Source organism: Protomyctophum parallelum, assembly GCF_964188405.1.
Source record: "Protomyctophum parallelum genome assembly, chromosome: 4".
Classification (NCBI taxonomy): domain Eukaryota; kingdom Metazoa; phylum Chordata; class Actinopteri; order Myctophiformes; family Myctophidae; genus Protomyctophum; species Protomyctophum parallelum.
The window spans coordinates 27,242,390-27,259,776 of record NC_139700.1 but is presented as its reverse complement, the minus strand read 5'-3'; the positions used below and the strand labels follow the sequence as shown (position 1 = coordinate 27,259,776).

Below are 17,387 nucleotides of genomic sequence, written 5' to 3'. Positions count from 1 at the left end.
AAGGGTTTTGAATTGGATTCTGAACCGGACCGGCAACCAGTGGTGAGAGGCAAGGATAGGGGTGATATGGTCTCGTCTCCTGGTGCCAGTCAGGAGTCTGGCAGCCGCGTTTTGCACCATTTGGAGACGGGATAGGGATGACTGGGAGATTCCGGTGTAGAGGGAGTTGCAGTAATCTAGACGGGATGATATGAGTGCATGGATGACAATTTCGAGGTCGTGTGTGGAGAGAAATGGCTTAATTTTGGTGATGGAGCGGAGGTGAAAAAAACTGGTTTTGACTATGGTGTTGATTTGTTTGTCAAATTTAAAGGCGGAGTCAAAAAGCACCCCAAGGTTTTTAGCGTGGGGTTTGACAAGGGGGGCGAGGTCGCCAAGGTCATTTTTTATTTGTGTGATGGAGTCAGGTGGACCAAATAGTACTATTTCAAATTTACTGTCATTTAGTTGTAGGAAGTTTTGAGCCATCCAGCTTTTGATGTCGGAGAGGCATTTATTTAGGTTAAGCAGATATAGCTCTGCAGGTGCAGCCTTTTTAGTTGTTGTTTTTCTTTTTCTCCCCAGTTTAAGTCATTGTCATTTCCCATCAGTGTTTATATAGTGCGATCTCCTGCTGTTAGTTTTGGGGAAAGTGTTGCTGCTGTTCACTTGACAGTGAGGAGTTTCACCAGGAGGAAGTAACACATGTGGACTGGAGGCACAAGCTTTCCCTCCCTGTTCCACTCCCTTATCAGCAGGCACCCTCTTGGCGCCTTGTTGGGAGTCGCTAGTGCACCCACTGAGCAATAGTCAGCTATTAGACGTCCGTCTGAAACCGGGTTATAAAAGTGAAAGGTTTTTAGCGGTCCAGGCTTAGCTTAGACATTGATTAGCTGCTTTTTTTTCTTCAAAGCGTCTATATATAGATGTCTAGGTGGTGTGCCTTGTCTCTGACCTGGTGATACAGTGGCTCCCTGTCTCTCTTGTATTAGAATGAGGTGATCAGCCAACAACTCTCTGTGATCTTCACCCAGTGCTACGGGCCATACCCCATTCCCAAATTGGTGGAGATAAAGAGGAAACAGTCATCGCGTCTGGGTGAGGAACCAGCATGTGAGGGCTTCAGGGCATGTTTGTGATAGTGTATTGACAAAATGGGACATCAGACACTGTACAAATGCATTGTGTTAATATTATCCCTATGAGCAGTGTCTAGGATGCCATCTAGTGCTTGGAGAATGTAAAAGCCAGATAATGACATATTAATGCTGCATGAATGTACTTAGAATGGCTCATTAGTGTAAGGCTAAGTTATACATGTCATGCATTTTTTATGATTGTGAGAATAACTAATTAGAATAGCGTAACTAAACAGAATATCTTTCAGATCCTCACTTCCTGAACAATAAGGACATGTCTGACGTGACCTTTTTGGTGGAGGGGAAACCGTTCTACGCCCACAAAGTCCTGCTCTTCACAGCCTCCAACAGGTAACCACACCCTACAGAAGTTCATTACTTTAGCAATAACTCACCCCAGGCAATGTTTAATTTGAGTGTTTCTCAACATTTTTCATTTCAAGGACCCAATGCATTAGGTCAGAGAGCCCCTTTTTATATACAGTTTTTTTTTTTATGGTGTATTTATTAAATTTTTTCTCGGGGGAATGGTATTTTAACGATGTCACATGCACACGTGCCCCACACGCATGCACAAGATCATGATTCGAGGGGCTCATGAACCGAGGGGGACACGCGTCGTAGGGGGACACGCGTCGTACCGTACATGTGTGTGAAAGATTACTACTAGAACGCTGTGGTGTCCCGTGTAGCGACCAAAACAGCACTGCTGAGACCCCAACCTACACTGTAAAATCCTCAGAGTTCATGTAACTCTGAGAGTATACAAATCAACCAACGGGTCCACTTGGTTCCATTTGTACACTCTCAGAGTTACAGTGGTACAGAATATTGTCATTATGTCGCAGCTAAGGGCTGTTAATGATGCAGTATACCCACTTTTTAAGCCGCTCGCTGTGATAGGATGCACACACAGATTAGACACACCAACAGACCGACATGCGAAACAACGGTCGGACATGTAGTCGAACATGCGCTGCTTCCGTGCTTGCGGTTAGGTTAAGGCTCATTCATAGTCTGGATTTCCGGAGGTGAGGTGACCACCGCTACCGGAGCTGAAATAACATTGAGCGGTGTTGAGTAAAAACAGAGAGAAGGGCTGGGGTGGTGGCGGTGGTTTGCTCTTCACCGCGGCTCATGACGTCATGTTGTAGTTCGGTGGTCACCTCACCACCGAAAATCCAGACTATTTATGAGCCTTTAGGGTTTGAGGTGGTTGTTGGTCTAATGACAGTCTGACCAATAGTATGTCTAAGCTAAAGCTTGTACCCGCTGTGATATCATTACAATATACCATGGCGTGGAGTTATTGCTTTTAATAATTTGTGTAAGAAAGCTGTTATGCAATCTTTAAATTTAGATTTTTACAGCCGTAAAGTGTATTTGTTTGTTTGTGTTTGTTTTTGTTTGTTTGTCTGGGGCTGTAATCTCCCAAATCGTTGGACTTGATGATCAGTGCCAAATGTATATTGTACATGCTGCCAGTAAGCCACATCATAATGTTTTATATTTGTAACCAGCTGTGGGACACAACAGACAATCCCGATCCTGAAATTCTGAAAAACCTTCGGTCAGAAATGACTGGAATCGATTTGTGAACTCTCAGAGTTATATTATGGGGGTCCTTGAAATAAAAGGTTTGAGAAACCACCGCACTAAGTTACAGCTGGCCCTTAGTGTTACAGTATTATTTCCTTGTTCGTCTGTGATGTCAAGTCCGAAGAATAATTTATTAGTTTAGAGACGAAATGTATCGCTCTCTTCTGTTGTGTAAATATTAAATAATGATACAGGAAGTGCTGATTGCATAACACAGCCTGCAGGCACCTCAGCCGAAACAAAGGCTCTTCTGTCACTTTGAGTGTCAAGGATTTACTGGCAATGCAGTCTGGGAGGGACAGCTTTGACCAGACAGTAGTGAATGAAAATAAAAAGTGAATCACTGTATATTCATTCTCACAAGGTATTTTGTCTCTGCTAGCAGGCATCTTATTAATCCACAATCATCAAGTGCAGTTCCATAAACTGTCTCAATCTAAACACATTATGACGTACATTCTCCATTCATTGTCAATGGGAATGTAATCTTTGTGTAGGACAGGGGTTCTCAACGTTTTTGGCTGGGGACCCCCGGAAATGCTTTGGCCATGTCTCGCGACGTAAATTCTCCATTCATTGTCAATGGGAATTTAATGTTTGTAAAAAATCTACACTAATAGCTGAATATAGGTATCTGTATAAATGCATAAAGAATGCAACTCTGTATAAATGTATAAATACTTTGTATCTTGAGAAGGACATGAGGGAGTGTGCATGGTGCCCCGGTGTTGGTCGGATGGGCGGTTCTCCAGAAATATCTATAAATAAATCCACAAATCCCCATATGGAGATCCCTGATGTCTACAATATGACAGCTATTATACTGACATCATTCTGACAAAGGGTACAATGGTATGGCCCTCTGGGTATGGCATAACCATAATGGTGACCTCACATGTAAGAGCCATATATGGCTTTGGCAGTAACATACATCACGCCTAGGTGGCCAAACACGGTACTTAAACTTGTATGCTGGTGACACTAGTGTCATTTCTGTTCAAACTGCTTGCACCTGGTAATCTTAAGCTTCTTGAAGCATTACTTACCAAGTTTTCAGAAACAGTAATTACTAAACCACTATAATAGAATTCCCTACAGTGGTTAACAATGGCACCACAGCTGGAAATGACAGAAATCTACGACAGCACTTTGCTCGGCATCCTGCAGAATATCGGAAGCGTACCAGACTTTCTGGAGATCTATTTTGGCTTTCTGTACCGCAAGACGGACTTCTACCGCGTGCCGTCAAGTCCCAGCGACAGAGTGGGGTTCCCTGCTGGCGTGGCTGAGAAAATGGTCCTGAAGACGGTCAAGTTATTTGAGCAGATTGCGGAGCAGCGGCGGCTGAAAGATGAAGCCAAAGCTGCAACCCCAGCAATTGAAGAGCTTGAGGTGGTGGAGCAGCAGCCGGAGGAGGAGACATCGGCCCAGAATGCTGTGGTTGCCCAGAAGGAGCCAGAGATCTCCACCTCAGCCGCCGTAGAATGCTCTTCCGCCATGGAATCAGTTTCAGCCCCCGGCCCTCTGCTCCCCAGCAGCGATACTGAAGACCAGACAGCCGACACCAGCACAAATTCAGCTGAGGCAGGAAATCAGGAGCAATTTCAGGCTGACCCCGAAAGTTATAACGGAGCTGTGAGGGGCATCTACAGGTGGTCTCAGGACTACGCGGACGTCGAAGTCCGTATAAATGTCCCTATAAAGGTCAAGGGCAGTCAGGTGGTGGTTAACATTCAGGCAAACAGTGTACGTGTCTGTGTGAGGGAGGGAGCAGAAGAGAAAGTGCTGTTGGAGGGGGAGTTGACGCAAAAGATTAACACCGAAGAATCAGTGTGGAACTTGGAACCTGGACGCTGCGTTTTTCTATCACTCAGTAAGTGTGCGGAGATCTGGTGGAACGCATTGATAAAAGGAGAGCCGGAGATTGACATCAGCAAAATTCAGTGCGAACGTCCCCTGGCCACCGTCGATGAAGAGGAGCGTGCAGCTCTGGACAAACTTAGATTTGACAACCAGCAGAAGATGATGGGCAAGCCACAGAGCCATGAGCTGAAGGTGCACGAGATGCTGCAGAAGGGCTGGGACGCCGAAGGCTCGCCATACAAAGGGCAGCAGTTTGACCCCTCACTGTTCAACATCCAAAACCAAGGCGGCTTTCCAGGCAGCGGTTAAGAATGACCTTGCCTGTCCATAATGCTTGGATCTATACTTGATGAGAGGGGTTCAACGTGTTCAATGAAGAACTAGAGGCGAAATATAACAAAAATTTAAGTAATTGATAAAAAAAAATGTTTATTTTAGAAAATAGCAAAAAATAGCCGATCTACAAGCTCACACACAGCATGTCACAAAATAAATTTGCTGCGTGACACCATTCTACGATGAAGCAGACTCCGCGATTTGCTCCCTTGAGAACCTCAAATGCTTCCTTTCTGGCTGTTCCTAAATCTTTTTTCTATGATTTTTTTTTTACAACGTGGAACCTGAAGAAGCCAGAAGGTCAATCCCCAAATACTTGTAATGTTTTCTGAATATTTTACGGTGTGGCTCTGTACGAGGAAATATTATAGCCTTTTTAAGAGGGGTCTGTCTGCTGATCAGTACCACATTCTCTGTGCACAGGCTTGCTTAGTCTGTCACACTGGGGTTTTTTTTTTACACTTCACATTTTATATTGTCCGACGGCCGTAGCAGAAGAGAATGCAATGATGGAGAGGAGGAATAGAAGACTCAATGTGGAGAATAAAAGTGGATGAAGATGGCTGTGCTGCTCTGGACAGATTTAGATCAGACAACTTTCAGAAGCCAGTTCATAGTAGTATAAAATAGGGCTTAAATGGGTAACTGAAGCCATGTGTGCCCATTTGCTCCCCGGAATCCTCAAATCTGAATCTTGATGTGAATTTAATTTTTATTTTCCAACATGTGGCTTTGTGTGTGCTGTGATGTCATGTGACAGCCAAGTCTGTGGACCTTTTACTGTACGATTTATTAAGTACAAACTTTCAAGTCAATGGCTAAATACATTTACTATGATGTGTAGTGAGTGAGTGCCAACTTCTGATGACACTTGATGACTTCATCATCATACATGGTCATTGTGACAAAATAACCCTCACTTCACACAAATGTGTTTCTTTTTTATTATACCAGCTGTCTGTATATTGAAAGACTGATACACAGAAAGTCCCGGACAGATATATTGGTCGTCGGTGCTGTGATGTCAGACATCACCATATTTGTGGACACACAAATTGAGGACAGACACGGAGATTCCTGAAATGTATGAATATACCTGTATATATGTGACCCTTTCTGACCGGGACTAAGTATTACTATTAATTTTAGTTTTTCATTTCATATGAAAGCAGGGAATCATAGCTTCAAATTGACATTGGTTGTGCAGTTTGACCCAGCTTATAGAAAAATGTATTGCATTTGTATAAAGGAGCTAGCAGAGAACAGGTTTGAAGCATTCAGTTCTGTGAACTTTAGGGGGCGCTGTTTTCCCTTCATTCCTCCAGCAGTCCTCCAGCAGTGTTGCCATGTCTGCTAATTATTATTTGGGCTTGTTTCTAAAGTGTAGTTCTACATTTGGGCTTGTTTCTAAAGTTGTTTACGGAGAGTTCATAACCAAATTTACCCTTAATAGATCTTTAACTTTTGAGAGTGTAAAATGAAACATTACAGTCCATTTGGTTTCACACTCAAGAGTTAAATTATTGTTAAACATCTGCATTACTTAATTTACAATTACTAATTAGAGAATGTAGAATAATTGTTATTTTGATCAACGTTTGCCTGTTATCCCCTTTTTTAATACTGTTTTTATTGGTCATTTTGTAGTATGAAAATTACATCAGATTATAATTGTGACAGATACATTATGTAAATGTTCAAGATTAGTACAAATACAAAAGGTATATAAATGCAATAAACAAAAATAAACAAAAAACAGACAAATAGGAACACAAACTAAATAAAGACAACAGGACAGAGGCACAATTAGCTGGTATGGGCCCAAATTAGCCAATTGATCACACCTGATCACCGCTATATCTCCATATATGGAGCTGGCTTGTTCTGACATCACAATGTGTTCTGGCATCTGCATAGACTCCATATTTGGGAGTGCCTGACAAAGAATTCCATATATGGGCATAAATGGGACACAGACATAACTAGAAATGCACTCTGTCGAAGTGCCAACTTGCGCCTTGCACACAAGTAGGTACTGCCGACCTCTACGAACTTACGATCAGCCCCACTATAGAATATATACTGTATACCTACCTACCTTGAAGCGTACCTTAGTTACGTCACCGTCAACAGCCAATAAGGGACCACCATTCTTACCGACATACATAGGCCACATACATACTTGTATACATAAATACGTTACCTTGTACCCACCCAACATTGAACGTATCTTAATTACGTCACCATCAACAGCCAATTATAACCACTCATACCATGCATACCACTTTTGATCCAGCCGACCACAGTACCACTGGGTGGAGCATGCATTTCCAACTTGCATCGTTCCAAGTAGGCCAGTGCCCAACGCCAACGGGCACCGTTCAAGTCATTGTTAACGCATCTTTCTATGACATTTATATTAGACACAAGCCAACAGACTAGTTATACCTTTCAAAATGATCGGGTAGGCTACAATTAGCGGACTTTACCGCAAATTAATACTTTTACAGGGAAGCTCTAAGTTTAGTCAGCATTGGTAACACAATATCCTATCCTCTCCTCCTCTGCCGTCTGGTGGAAAACTGTCAACTGAGCCATGTTTTTGGCCTGGGTCACAAATGGTCACATATACTTTACTAGGCCAATGAATGCCCTTTGGGAATGCATGCCCCTCAAGATATGCAATATACATGTTGTACCCGTCTGTGTCCTTTGGAGATCTCTGTGCCTGTCTGTCTACCTGCGTCCCCTTTTAAAACGAGATCTGCCAGATTTAATACCTATGTTACCACCCACTGCCATCTTTTTACCCGTAATTTCTTACCTCACAGAAGATTCATCTCCACTACAATCACAGAGCTGTTTGCTGTGTGTTCGCAAAATAAAAATAAAAGTCGCTCTAGAAAATCCTCTAACATGAGAGTGGCATAACTTGTTTGCTGTTGAATATAGATTTGTTTGAACAATCATTCTCTACATGATGCCATGTTAACCCAACTGCTTGGGTTGGCCAGTCAAGAAAGCTGATGCATACAATCTCCCAAACACACTGAGAATGTGTACGTTCTCAGACCCATGGATAGACCGTTGATCACCTCAGCTCATATGAGACATACAGTACATGCCAAGTTTGATCTTAAACATAACAGAAGATGCTGGAAAGCCATATACTGTACGCGTTCCGACCTCACCAGAGGCAGAGCCATTGGACCATCTCGTAATCACATGTGAGGTCAGAATGTAATAATAACCATATATGGCTTTGGCTGAGAGGCGTAATATATATCACACCACTGTGACCAGACTGGGTACTTAAACTGTATAATGTTCAGACTGCTGTCATTCCTGTTCCGACTAAGCATATGAGTCATATCTCAGATCCCCGTTCTAAGCATTACTGAATCATTTAGAGCGTTATCGACTTCCAATGGCGTCGCCGTTGGAAATGACGGAAATGTACGACGACACGTTCTTTGGCATCTTGCAGAATGTTGGAAACATAGAAGACTTGATACAGATCTATTTTGGGTTTCTGTATCGCAAGACAGACTTCTACCATCTCTCATCAAGTCCAGATGACCGAGTGGGGTTCCTTCCTGGTGTGGCCGAGAAAATTGTTCTCACATCATTCAAGTTATTTGACCGGATTGCGGAGCAGGACAGAGAGAGACAGCCGAGAGAGGAGGAAACCGTTGGGCTGAGAGAGGAAACCAGAGATGTTCCTCCAGAGGTTCCAGAGCTTGAAGTCGAGCAGCAAGAAGGGACTTTGGAACAGATTGCTGTGGATGCCCAGACAGAGGCAAACTCTACCTTATGTGCCATGGAGTCCTCAAATTCAGCCTATGGCCCTCTGCTCTCCAGCACCGTTCCTCTTCAACCATTGGTCGAGTGTGCACCCAACAGCGATCCTCTTCAACCATCGGTCGAGTGTGCACCAAGCAGCGATCCTCTTCAACCACCAGTAGAGTGTGCACAGAAGCAAGAGGAGACATTGGAACCGACTGATGCTGATGCCCAGACAGAGACAAACTCTACCTCAGGTGCCATGGAGACCTCAAATTCAGCCTCCGGCCCTCTGCTCCCCAGTAACGATCCTGTTCATTCGCCACCAGACCAGACAACTGCAACAAGCATAAACACAGCAGAAGCATGTCAGAAGCAATTTCATTCTAACCCAGAAAGTTCTGATGGAGCTTTGAGGGACAACTACAAGTGGTCTCAAGATCACTCAGACGTAGAGGTGTGTGTATATGTCCCTAAAACAGCTATCAGGGGGAGACAGGTGAAGGTTAACCTGGAGAACAGCAGCGTACATGTCTCTTTGACGGAAGGGACACACGAGAAAGTCATTTTACAGGGAGAGTTTACCCACAGGGTTAACGCTGAAAACTCTACGTGTAAATTTGAACCTGGACGTCGCGTGGTTCTATCACTCAGTAAGTGGGAAAACATCTGGTGGAAAACATTACTGAAAGGAGAACCAGAACCAGAGATTGAGATTAATTGTGAGCGTCCCCTGGCCACAGTTAATGAAGAGGCCATTGCTGCTCTGGACGGACTTAGACTCAACAACGATCAGAAGCTACATGAATTGGATACATAGGATCCCAATGGAAACAAGACTGCAAGGACCTTTTTGGTGTAATCCTTTTAGCCAAAGTGTTTGACTATACTCATACTGTTTTGCATTTATGTCTGATAAAATATTCAATCAATCAAAGAGCACAGGAGGGACATGGTTGGTAGGTAGTCCATAGCTCGAGACATGCAGGCGCGCCTAAATGTCTCCACCAGATGTCTCCATCCGGGAGGCACAGATTATGTTTTCGCCCCTGTCTGTGACTATGTGTATGTGTATGTGTATGTGTATGTGGACCGATCTTCACATCACTTTGTGTGCATACTCCCATAAGCCACGGAAGAACCTCTACTCTAGATTTGGTGGCGCTATAACAGGCCGCCTTCATGTTTTAGCCTCTTGAACTGTATATGTCGTACAATCAAACAACATTTTTTCCTTGGATTCCCAGGATCATGACGCAACTCACCATGTAATGTAGGCCACGGCCATTTCCGCCTAACTAGATTTTCCACCCCGACTGCCTGTCTGCGGTCCGAAGCAAGCATCTGTGTTGGACTAATGCCAAGGATAATGTCACTTTACAGCTTTCTCAAGCACTGCCTGTCTACAGTCAGAGGCGGCCTGTGTGTTGAACTAATGCCAAGCACACTGGCAACTGTCACTTTATAGCTTTTGTATGCACAATGATGTGTTTAAAGTAGGTGTTTAAAATATAGATGTTTCTAACCTAGTAGTAAGAACCTTACATACAGCACCTTCAAGCACCTTAAGGGCTAGGACAACAGCAGAACTCTTGTTGATTATTATTTTTTTTCGTTTTATATGCTGTATATTTAGTGTTATTATTATTGATGCTTCTACCATTTCGTGAGGAAGCCTGAACCAAAATAACTGTTACTCGGAGACGCTGTACAAGACTTAACAATAGAGAGCACCTTCAGAAATCTAATTGATTGATTGGGATAAAATGACAACAGATATGACGGTGGAAAAACTGAAACAAAGATGATTTTACATATTGTTCATTTTTGTTTGCATTTATTTTATATATTTTTTATATTAATGTATATATGTACAGTATATGTATACGTATATATGTGTCCCTGGTCCCAAGTTTATTCTTAGGTGAAACCAACTCTCTGACATCAGGATGCAGATAGTGTTGAGGCATTAGAATTCAAAAGAGAAAGTCATGTCAATTTCAAAGACTGGAGAGATGAGATTACTAGGCAACTTATCCAATTTATCCATAGCGTTACAATGGTTACATGCTTTCAGGAGGATCTGGGGACCATGTCTGCGTGTGTTAAATGGAAACATTTATTGTGATTCTGAAGGCGTCTAGTCGTGTGTGTCCCGTCCTTGTTCCTGCATTCTGTCATAGTGGTTTGTGCTCAGTGGTTATGCGAGTGGGAGATATAATTGTGTTTTGTGAAAATCTCAACACAGGAATTCTCTGACTTTTTCCATTTCAAGGACCCCCACTTTGCAATGCATTAGGCCACAGACCACCCATGACTCTGACAGTGTACAAGTGTAATGAAATGGACCTTAAGCGTCCATTTGGTTCTATTTGCACACTCTCAAGAGTTACCAATAATGTAGCTCCCGCAAAGACCCCTCGGTATCCCCGGACCCCACTTTGAGAACAACCATTACACAGGGTATAATACAGATAGTGTGGCCTTTAACATCATGACTATGGGCGTGTATAGTACACAGTCAAGAGAAATGTACGTGTACGATTGTTTTTCTTTTTTTGTTTTATGTTTTTTTGTTTGTTTTAGTTTTCTTTATTTTGAATTTTGTATTCTATTGTTTTCTTTATGTCATTTTATGTGGTTTTATTTTCACTATTGCTTGTATGTTATACGTGTCCGAATTTGTTCAACAAAACAATATATTAAAAAAGAAGCAACAGGGAAAGCCACAGCCATGAAAAAAGGGGCATGGGATGCTGATCTTTGCTTTTGCTGTCTTTCAGGACAGTAGTTTGACCCCTCTATATTTTAATATCCAAAATAGTACCTTGTGTCGAATATAAGATGACTATTATAAGACCCCCATTTTTCAAGACTCATTTGTGGAAAAAGAACATTAAATGTCAAATAGTCTAGTCCCCAATTATAATATGACCCATTGGAAAGAAACATAGTCCTATATTCAGGACAATGGGCTACAAACAAAATGAAGATTGCTGTCCACATGGTGCAGTCAAAAATTACCTGCCTGTCCATTATGAATCAGATTTGTGTTTAATTAAGAGGAACTGATGAAAAACATTTGTTAGTGGTCAAAATGAGCAGAAGGAATTTGTGCATTTTCTACTTCTGTCCCTGTTCAGAATTTAAAGCTAATAAATAATATATCGCTCCTTAAACACAGTTTCGTGCCCTGCCTCAAACCAGATTCATCAGTGAATACTGATCTGAAGCAGATAATTATAGTGTTTTTGGTGTTTAAAACGATATGAATGTTTTAGAGGCATATCGCAAGAACGCACCAGGGTATTTTAGCCAAAAATGCATTAACAAAAACAATAAACATGATTTTTCAGGCAGTGGATCTAATTTTATAATGGAAGTCAATGGGTTTCTGAGCAGGCTCAACCCTATCGGCTGCCACCACTGCTTGGTGTGCCATGAATTTGGCACAAGCCCCCGTGGGGTGCCGAGAGCAAGGACGTCCACTTTGGACATATTGGCTGATTGATCTGGCCAGTCAGAAAATTAGCAAGGAGTAATGACGTGATAAAGAGATGTCTGCTGTTGACGTCCTTCAAAACAGAACATGAAGAAAATGCATTTGTACTGATCTATGAAAGGTCAACCTTGTGTAGTTTTGATTCTCTCATGTAACACAATGCATGCCGTTATAGTGTTCAGAGCATCAATCCGAAAATATTGCATCAAGATTAAAGTTTGTTGACCATGGTTGTGGTTTTTCTCTGTGTGTGTCTGTCTGTCTGTCTGTCTGTGTCTCTCTCTCTCTCCCTCCCCCTAAAGGTTCAAGACTCTTCTAGCAAACAGGCCCTTGGGAGAAAACACGTGCATTGAAATCAGCCATGTGAAATATAATATTTTTCAGGTAACGTGATGAGGGCATTTTGAATCAATCCTTCAGTACTTGCCATACTTCTTCCTCTCGCTATATATACAGTACTGTATGTTATGTTCCACTGTATGTTATTGATAGTTTATTGATTGGTTGTAGCTGGTGATGCAGTACCTCTACTGTGGGGGAGCCGAGGCTCTGCACCTCAGGAACACTGATGTTATGGAGGTGAGCTCATCATCAACATGAACCACATACATGAGCCATACCGTTGCTGTCGGGCAGAAACCTCTTATCTCTCCATATTCTATGGAACAGTTTTGGACATAATAGGTTTCCAACCGACAGAGATGATATGGATGCTTATAGTTGGAACAAACGCAAACTGAACTGTCACGATCATGATATTTTAGTTGAAGATCAATTGTCATACAAATAAATTGTGATTAATAATTTAATTGTTTGTGGAGAGGGTTTCTGTTTGCCTTTCTGGCTTTGTAAAAATGCACAGAGCAGATAGATGACAAATAACTTATAACTCTTGTCATTGTTTAACAGTTTTTAGTTTTTTTATGTTTATCACATTTATATGTCTTTTTTATTATGTATTGTATGTGGAACATTTACATTGCCTGTTTGTTTTTTTTGTTTTTTATTTAACTGAACTACTCATTATCATTGTCGATAATATTCTGATATGCCTAATAAAAACAGTATTAAAAAAAGAAGAAAAAAAACATAACTAACTATAACTTACTTTTTCTACAAATGTTCAATAGATGAATTATACAGATGAATGGACACATTTCTGACGATTGTATAAGCAGTTGAACTATTTTTGAGCCTTAACTTAATATCTCAGCCCACAGTAGCCATTGCACTAGCACCTTGATCGATAATTGGGTTAGTAAGATGTGTATTGACTTTTAGTTGTCGTTGCAGCTTCTGTCGGCAGCCAAGTTCTTCCAGCTTGAGGCGCTGCAGAGGCACTGTGAAATGATCTGCTCCAAGAACATCAACACAGAGACCTGCGTTGAGATCTATAACCACACCAAGGTACAAGAGAGGAGGCTCCATGACAGCATAGAACTAAACATGCTAAAACAGAACAGAAAACTACGTATTTCAATTAATTTCAATACTAAGAACTAAAGAGAAGAGATCCCTAGTCAAAAAGATCTTATAGGCTTTTTAATCAGATTTCTTTCTAATTTATTAGAGTCCCTTTTGGGGACTCTAGGAATGAGCACGTATGATCAGCCTTGAAAGAAGTACTCAGATCTTTTTAAGTAAAAGTAAAAGTTGCAAATTGCAATACCACATTATGAAAACTGTTACAAGTAACAAACCTTTTTATCAGCTTCAAGCTGGTCAAAGAATAGAATGGAAATGTACAAGACAAGTTCGCCACCTAGTTTAGTAGTTTGTCGTCTGACAACTCCGTTCACTTCATGGGGCCAGTCCAATGGCGGCTCACACATGCTTAACATAGCTCTTGTCCCAGTTCAGGCTGCAAGAACAGCGCCCGCTTATTTCCAGCCACACTTGGATAATTTTTTTCCCCACAGTTGCTTGCCTGGTTTTTGGAGGTTGGTTAGCTTATTTCTGTCACGACAGTTCGCAACACTGGCAACAACCCATACATCCCAATGATCCCATCGTCGGAACGGCATGAAAAGTAACAAACACACGCCGTCTGCACGGAAGATTCACTCTTAGAGTTTATACTCTAAGGATTCACTTTACAGCAACAACACAGTCATGTGGAAATTGGAGTAGCTTAATTAAAACACTGTCCGACTTTGTTTTGAGCGCTTTTGAGTAGTCTCAAGAATTGTGGTCCAAAAATACACTAAGGTGTGTCTAGTCTGTATCGTTTACGATAGTCAGTCCTTTGTGGTCGCACAAATGTGTGTTGTTCGTACATTATCATACATGTGCTGTTTGCGCTATGTGCTTACTACATCATTGAAACTTCATTACCGAGCCACTTAGTGAGCATGTTAGGTCTGCTATTTACAATAGAACATCTAACCATGGCCGCGAGCTTGTGACAGAGAAGGTAAAAAACTCTGAGAGTGTACAAATTGAACCACATGGAACCGCACACTCTCAGAGTTATGGGGGGACCTTGAAATCAAAACGTTTCGAGAACCACTGCGTTAAGCAAGTGCCTCTCTGTGTCCCACCTCCCCTGGACAGTTCCTGGACGCTCCAGATCTGGCGGCCTACATCGAGGGTTACTTCCTGAAGAACATGGTGATGCTGATGGAGGTGGAGCCCTTCAAACAGCTGCTGTACGACATGCCACCCGACAGTCCCGGCTGTGAGATCCTGCAGGACCTGGAGAAGACCCTGGCCGCCCGCATCCAGTCCATCCACCTGTCCTCTTCTAAGGGATCCATCGTCTGAACCCTCTCGGCCCAATACCGGTTCATAGTTCCAATGAAAACCTTATTATTACATGTCTATGAGATAGAGTGATCTCTTCAGCGGATACATTGTCTTTAGTGTGACAAAAAGGTCTTGTCCCACCGTGATCTGTGTTGCCCGTGATGAAGCCCTCCTCCAACAATCTGTTGTCTCACGCACAGATAGCGACGACTCTGCGTCTGTCCCGTCGACATCCACGTGATATGCTAAAAAAATCACAACGAGATAGCGGTGTACTCTTCCTATTCGCCAATAACACTAGTGTCATTCAGCAAGTATTTCACAGAGTGGTAGTATTCAACAACACGCGCTCGCACGAGACCTGAGCGGGTCTAAAGTCGGGACTGCAAGACCTATGAATAGAGGCAAGTTGTATGGACAGAGTTGAAACTAATGGAAGCAAGGCAGAGAGGGGCCGCAACTGCCCTTGTAACGTGGCATGCCCATTGGTCTACCCTGTTGACCAACGAAGAGTGAGTGAAGATACGGTATGTGGATCGGGGAGATGTCTCACACATTGCCATCGTCGTATACCTCTGGACCTGGACTGGAATTACTACTTGTACTACGTGTCGCAGCCCTCATAGTTAGCATAATACATGCTGAAGTGAATACTCCTCTAAGCCAAACAAGACAAAGCAATTAAAATGTAACTGTAACGTGATGCAACGTTTGTCAATGTTCGACTTTGGAAACCGAGTAGAAGTTTGTCTTCTACCATTGTGTAAATATTGTTGATAGTAAAAAATAAAAAATAAATAAAAATAAAACAGAGCTCTTATTAGCTCCCTCCCTGTAAGTTAATGTACATATACAGAGATGTTTTCTCATGTGTCTTAGCATTGGATATTGCTGTAAAAAGAAGGCTTATCTTTTAAATGTCCTATTGTTCTATAAATGTTAGAATGTAGCATGTCAGAGGAATGGTAGTGTTTTCTTTTCTTTTTGCCTTTAATTGTCTGAATGCGTCGTTGAGGAGTTGCATGACATTGACTGAAAGGATTTGAAGTGTGTTTTTTTTTTTTTGTGATCAGCATGGTCTAAATGTCTAAGCAGTGAAAGTGTCTTCAGCTAATGAGAGAGGGAGGCTCCAGTTCTCCTGGTCTGTTCCGGTGGTGGACAAAGTACTCAACCCCGGTACTTGAGTCAAAGTATAGATACTCCTGGTCAAATACTACTCGACAACGTGTACTCAGTAATTTATTTACAAGTATAAATGATAAAGTACATTTTCTTTTTAATATCAATACATTGCTTCCAGTTATAAAATTCAAAGATTTGAAATGAAATGTCTCATTGTGGCACGTTGTGAACGTGTAGCTCTGATATTTTCAATGCTGTATTGTTGAAATTCTGATTCTGAAATAAGTTCTTAATTCGTAATGTACTTTTTCTCAAGTACAGTACTCAACTGAATGTACTTTGTTACACCACTGGTCTGTTGCCAGTCCTCAGCTGAGAGACCTGGTCCGCGGTTGTGTTTTCCAGTTGTGAAACATGTATGTACATGTGTGACTTGCTTCCTCATAAAGATTAATATAAAGAATACTATGAGTCCTCAAAGGGTTATTACTTTGCAATCACTTGCTAAACACAACATCCACTTCTTAACACATCATTTGTTTGGAGAAGTACAGTAGCCTATTTTGCAAGCCTGACTTTGCACAGTACTTGGTGGCTTTTTGACCACATGTGCACTGTTGGGCACAATTTATTGTTTTGTCATTTGTCAACATTAAATCTCTGTGCTTCAAATCTCAGTTGGAGAGAGGGGTTTTAACAGCACACATCCTTAACAATTCAAGAATTTTAATTTTTTTATCCCATGATTTTGCAACCCTTTTTTGTCAATTATCTAATGTAATCCTGGGCGCTACACTTCCTCTGCCAACCTGGGGGGGGGCAGCGGACTAACCTCATGCTTTCTTCTATGCATGAGGAGTCCAAGCTGCTTCTTTTCACCTGACGGGGGAGTTTCCCCGGCCAGACGTAGTTCCTTTCACCTTCAACAGGTGCCCCGGCTGGCCAGGGGGAGGTAGTTTAGAGACCAGGATTACTGCATGTTTTTGCATGCATGTTTTAGGGGACACAGGGAGAACATGCAAACTCCACACAGAAAGGCCGTTTCGCCAACCCTGCCTCGGGTATGGGTACTGATGACGCGGAGGAGAGAACACGACCCCAGCGCCCACAGCATCCCCAGCGGGAATCGAACCCAGGACCTTCTAGCTGTGAGGTGACAGCACTACCGACTGTGCCACCGTGACCCACAATTCAAGACTTTGACAAAACAAACAAACAAAATTATCTGCCATACAACAGGCAGTTAAAAAACAGATTAGCCTTCATCTAATCTATGTGTTGTTACGACCGTAGTCTAGGTCGCAGTTTACTATGAAGAC

General features: G+C 42.2%; 2 protein-coding genes across 5 annotated transcripts in view; both read left to right on the top strand.

Moving 5' to 3' along the window:
- The window catches only part of btbd11b (BTB (POZ) domain containing 11b), a 143,122-nt gene extending 126,620 nt beyond the window's left edge, over nt 1-16,502 (top strand). The window contains exons 12-17 of one of the 4 annotated variants that reach the window (XM_083763370.1): nt 972-1,077; nt 1,367-1,469; nt 12,504-12,585; nt 12,712-12,780; nt 13,495-13,608; nt 14,755-16,502. In XM_083763370.1, coding sequence (XP_083619496.1) covers nt 972-1,077; nt 1,367-1,469; nt 12,504-12,585; nt 12,712-12,780; nt 13,495-13,608; nt 14,755-14,964 — 684 coding nt within the window. In that variant the 3' untranslated portion in view covers nt 14,965-16,502. Of the gene's footprint in view, nt 1-971; nt 1,078-1,354; nt 1,470-12,503; nt 12,586-12,711; nt 12,781-13,482; nt 13,609-14,754 lie in introns of all 4 variants that reach the window. The other 3 variants (XM_083763369.1, XM_083763368.1, XM_083763367.1) reach the window with 3 other exon arrangements.
- On the top strand, nt 3,825-4,889 carry LOC310857979 (nudC domain-containing protein 3-like; the record flags this gene model as incomplete). The annotated part of the gene is made up of 1 exon (XM_083764023.1): nt 3,825-4,889. The coding sequence occupies one exon, from the start codon at nt 3,825-3,827 to the stop codon at nt 4,887-4,889; it is 1,065 nt and encodes a 354-aa protein (XP_083620149.1).
- Nucleotides 16,503-17,387: the final 885 nt, after the last annotated feature.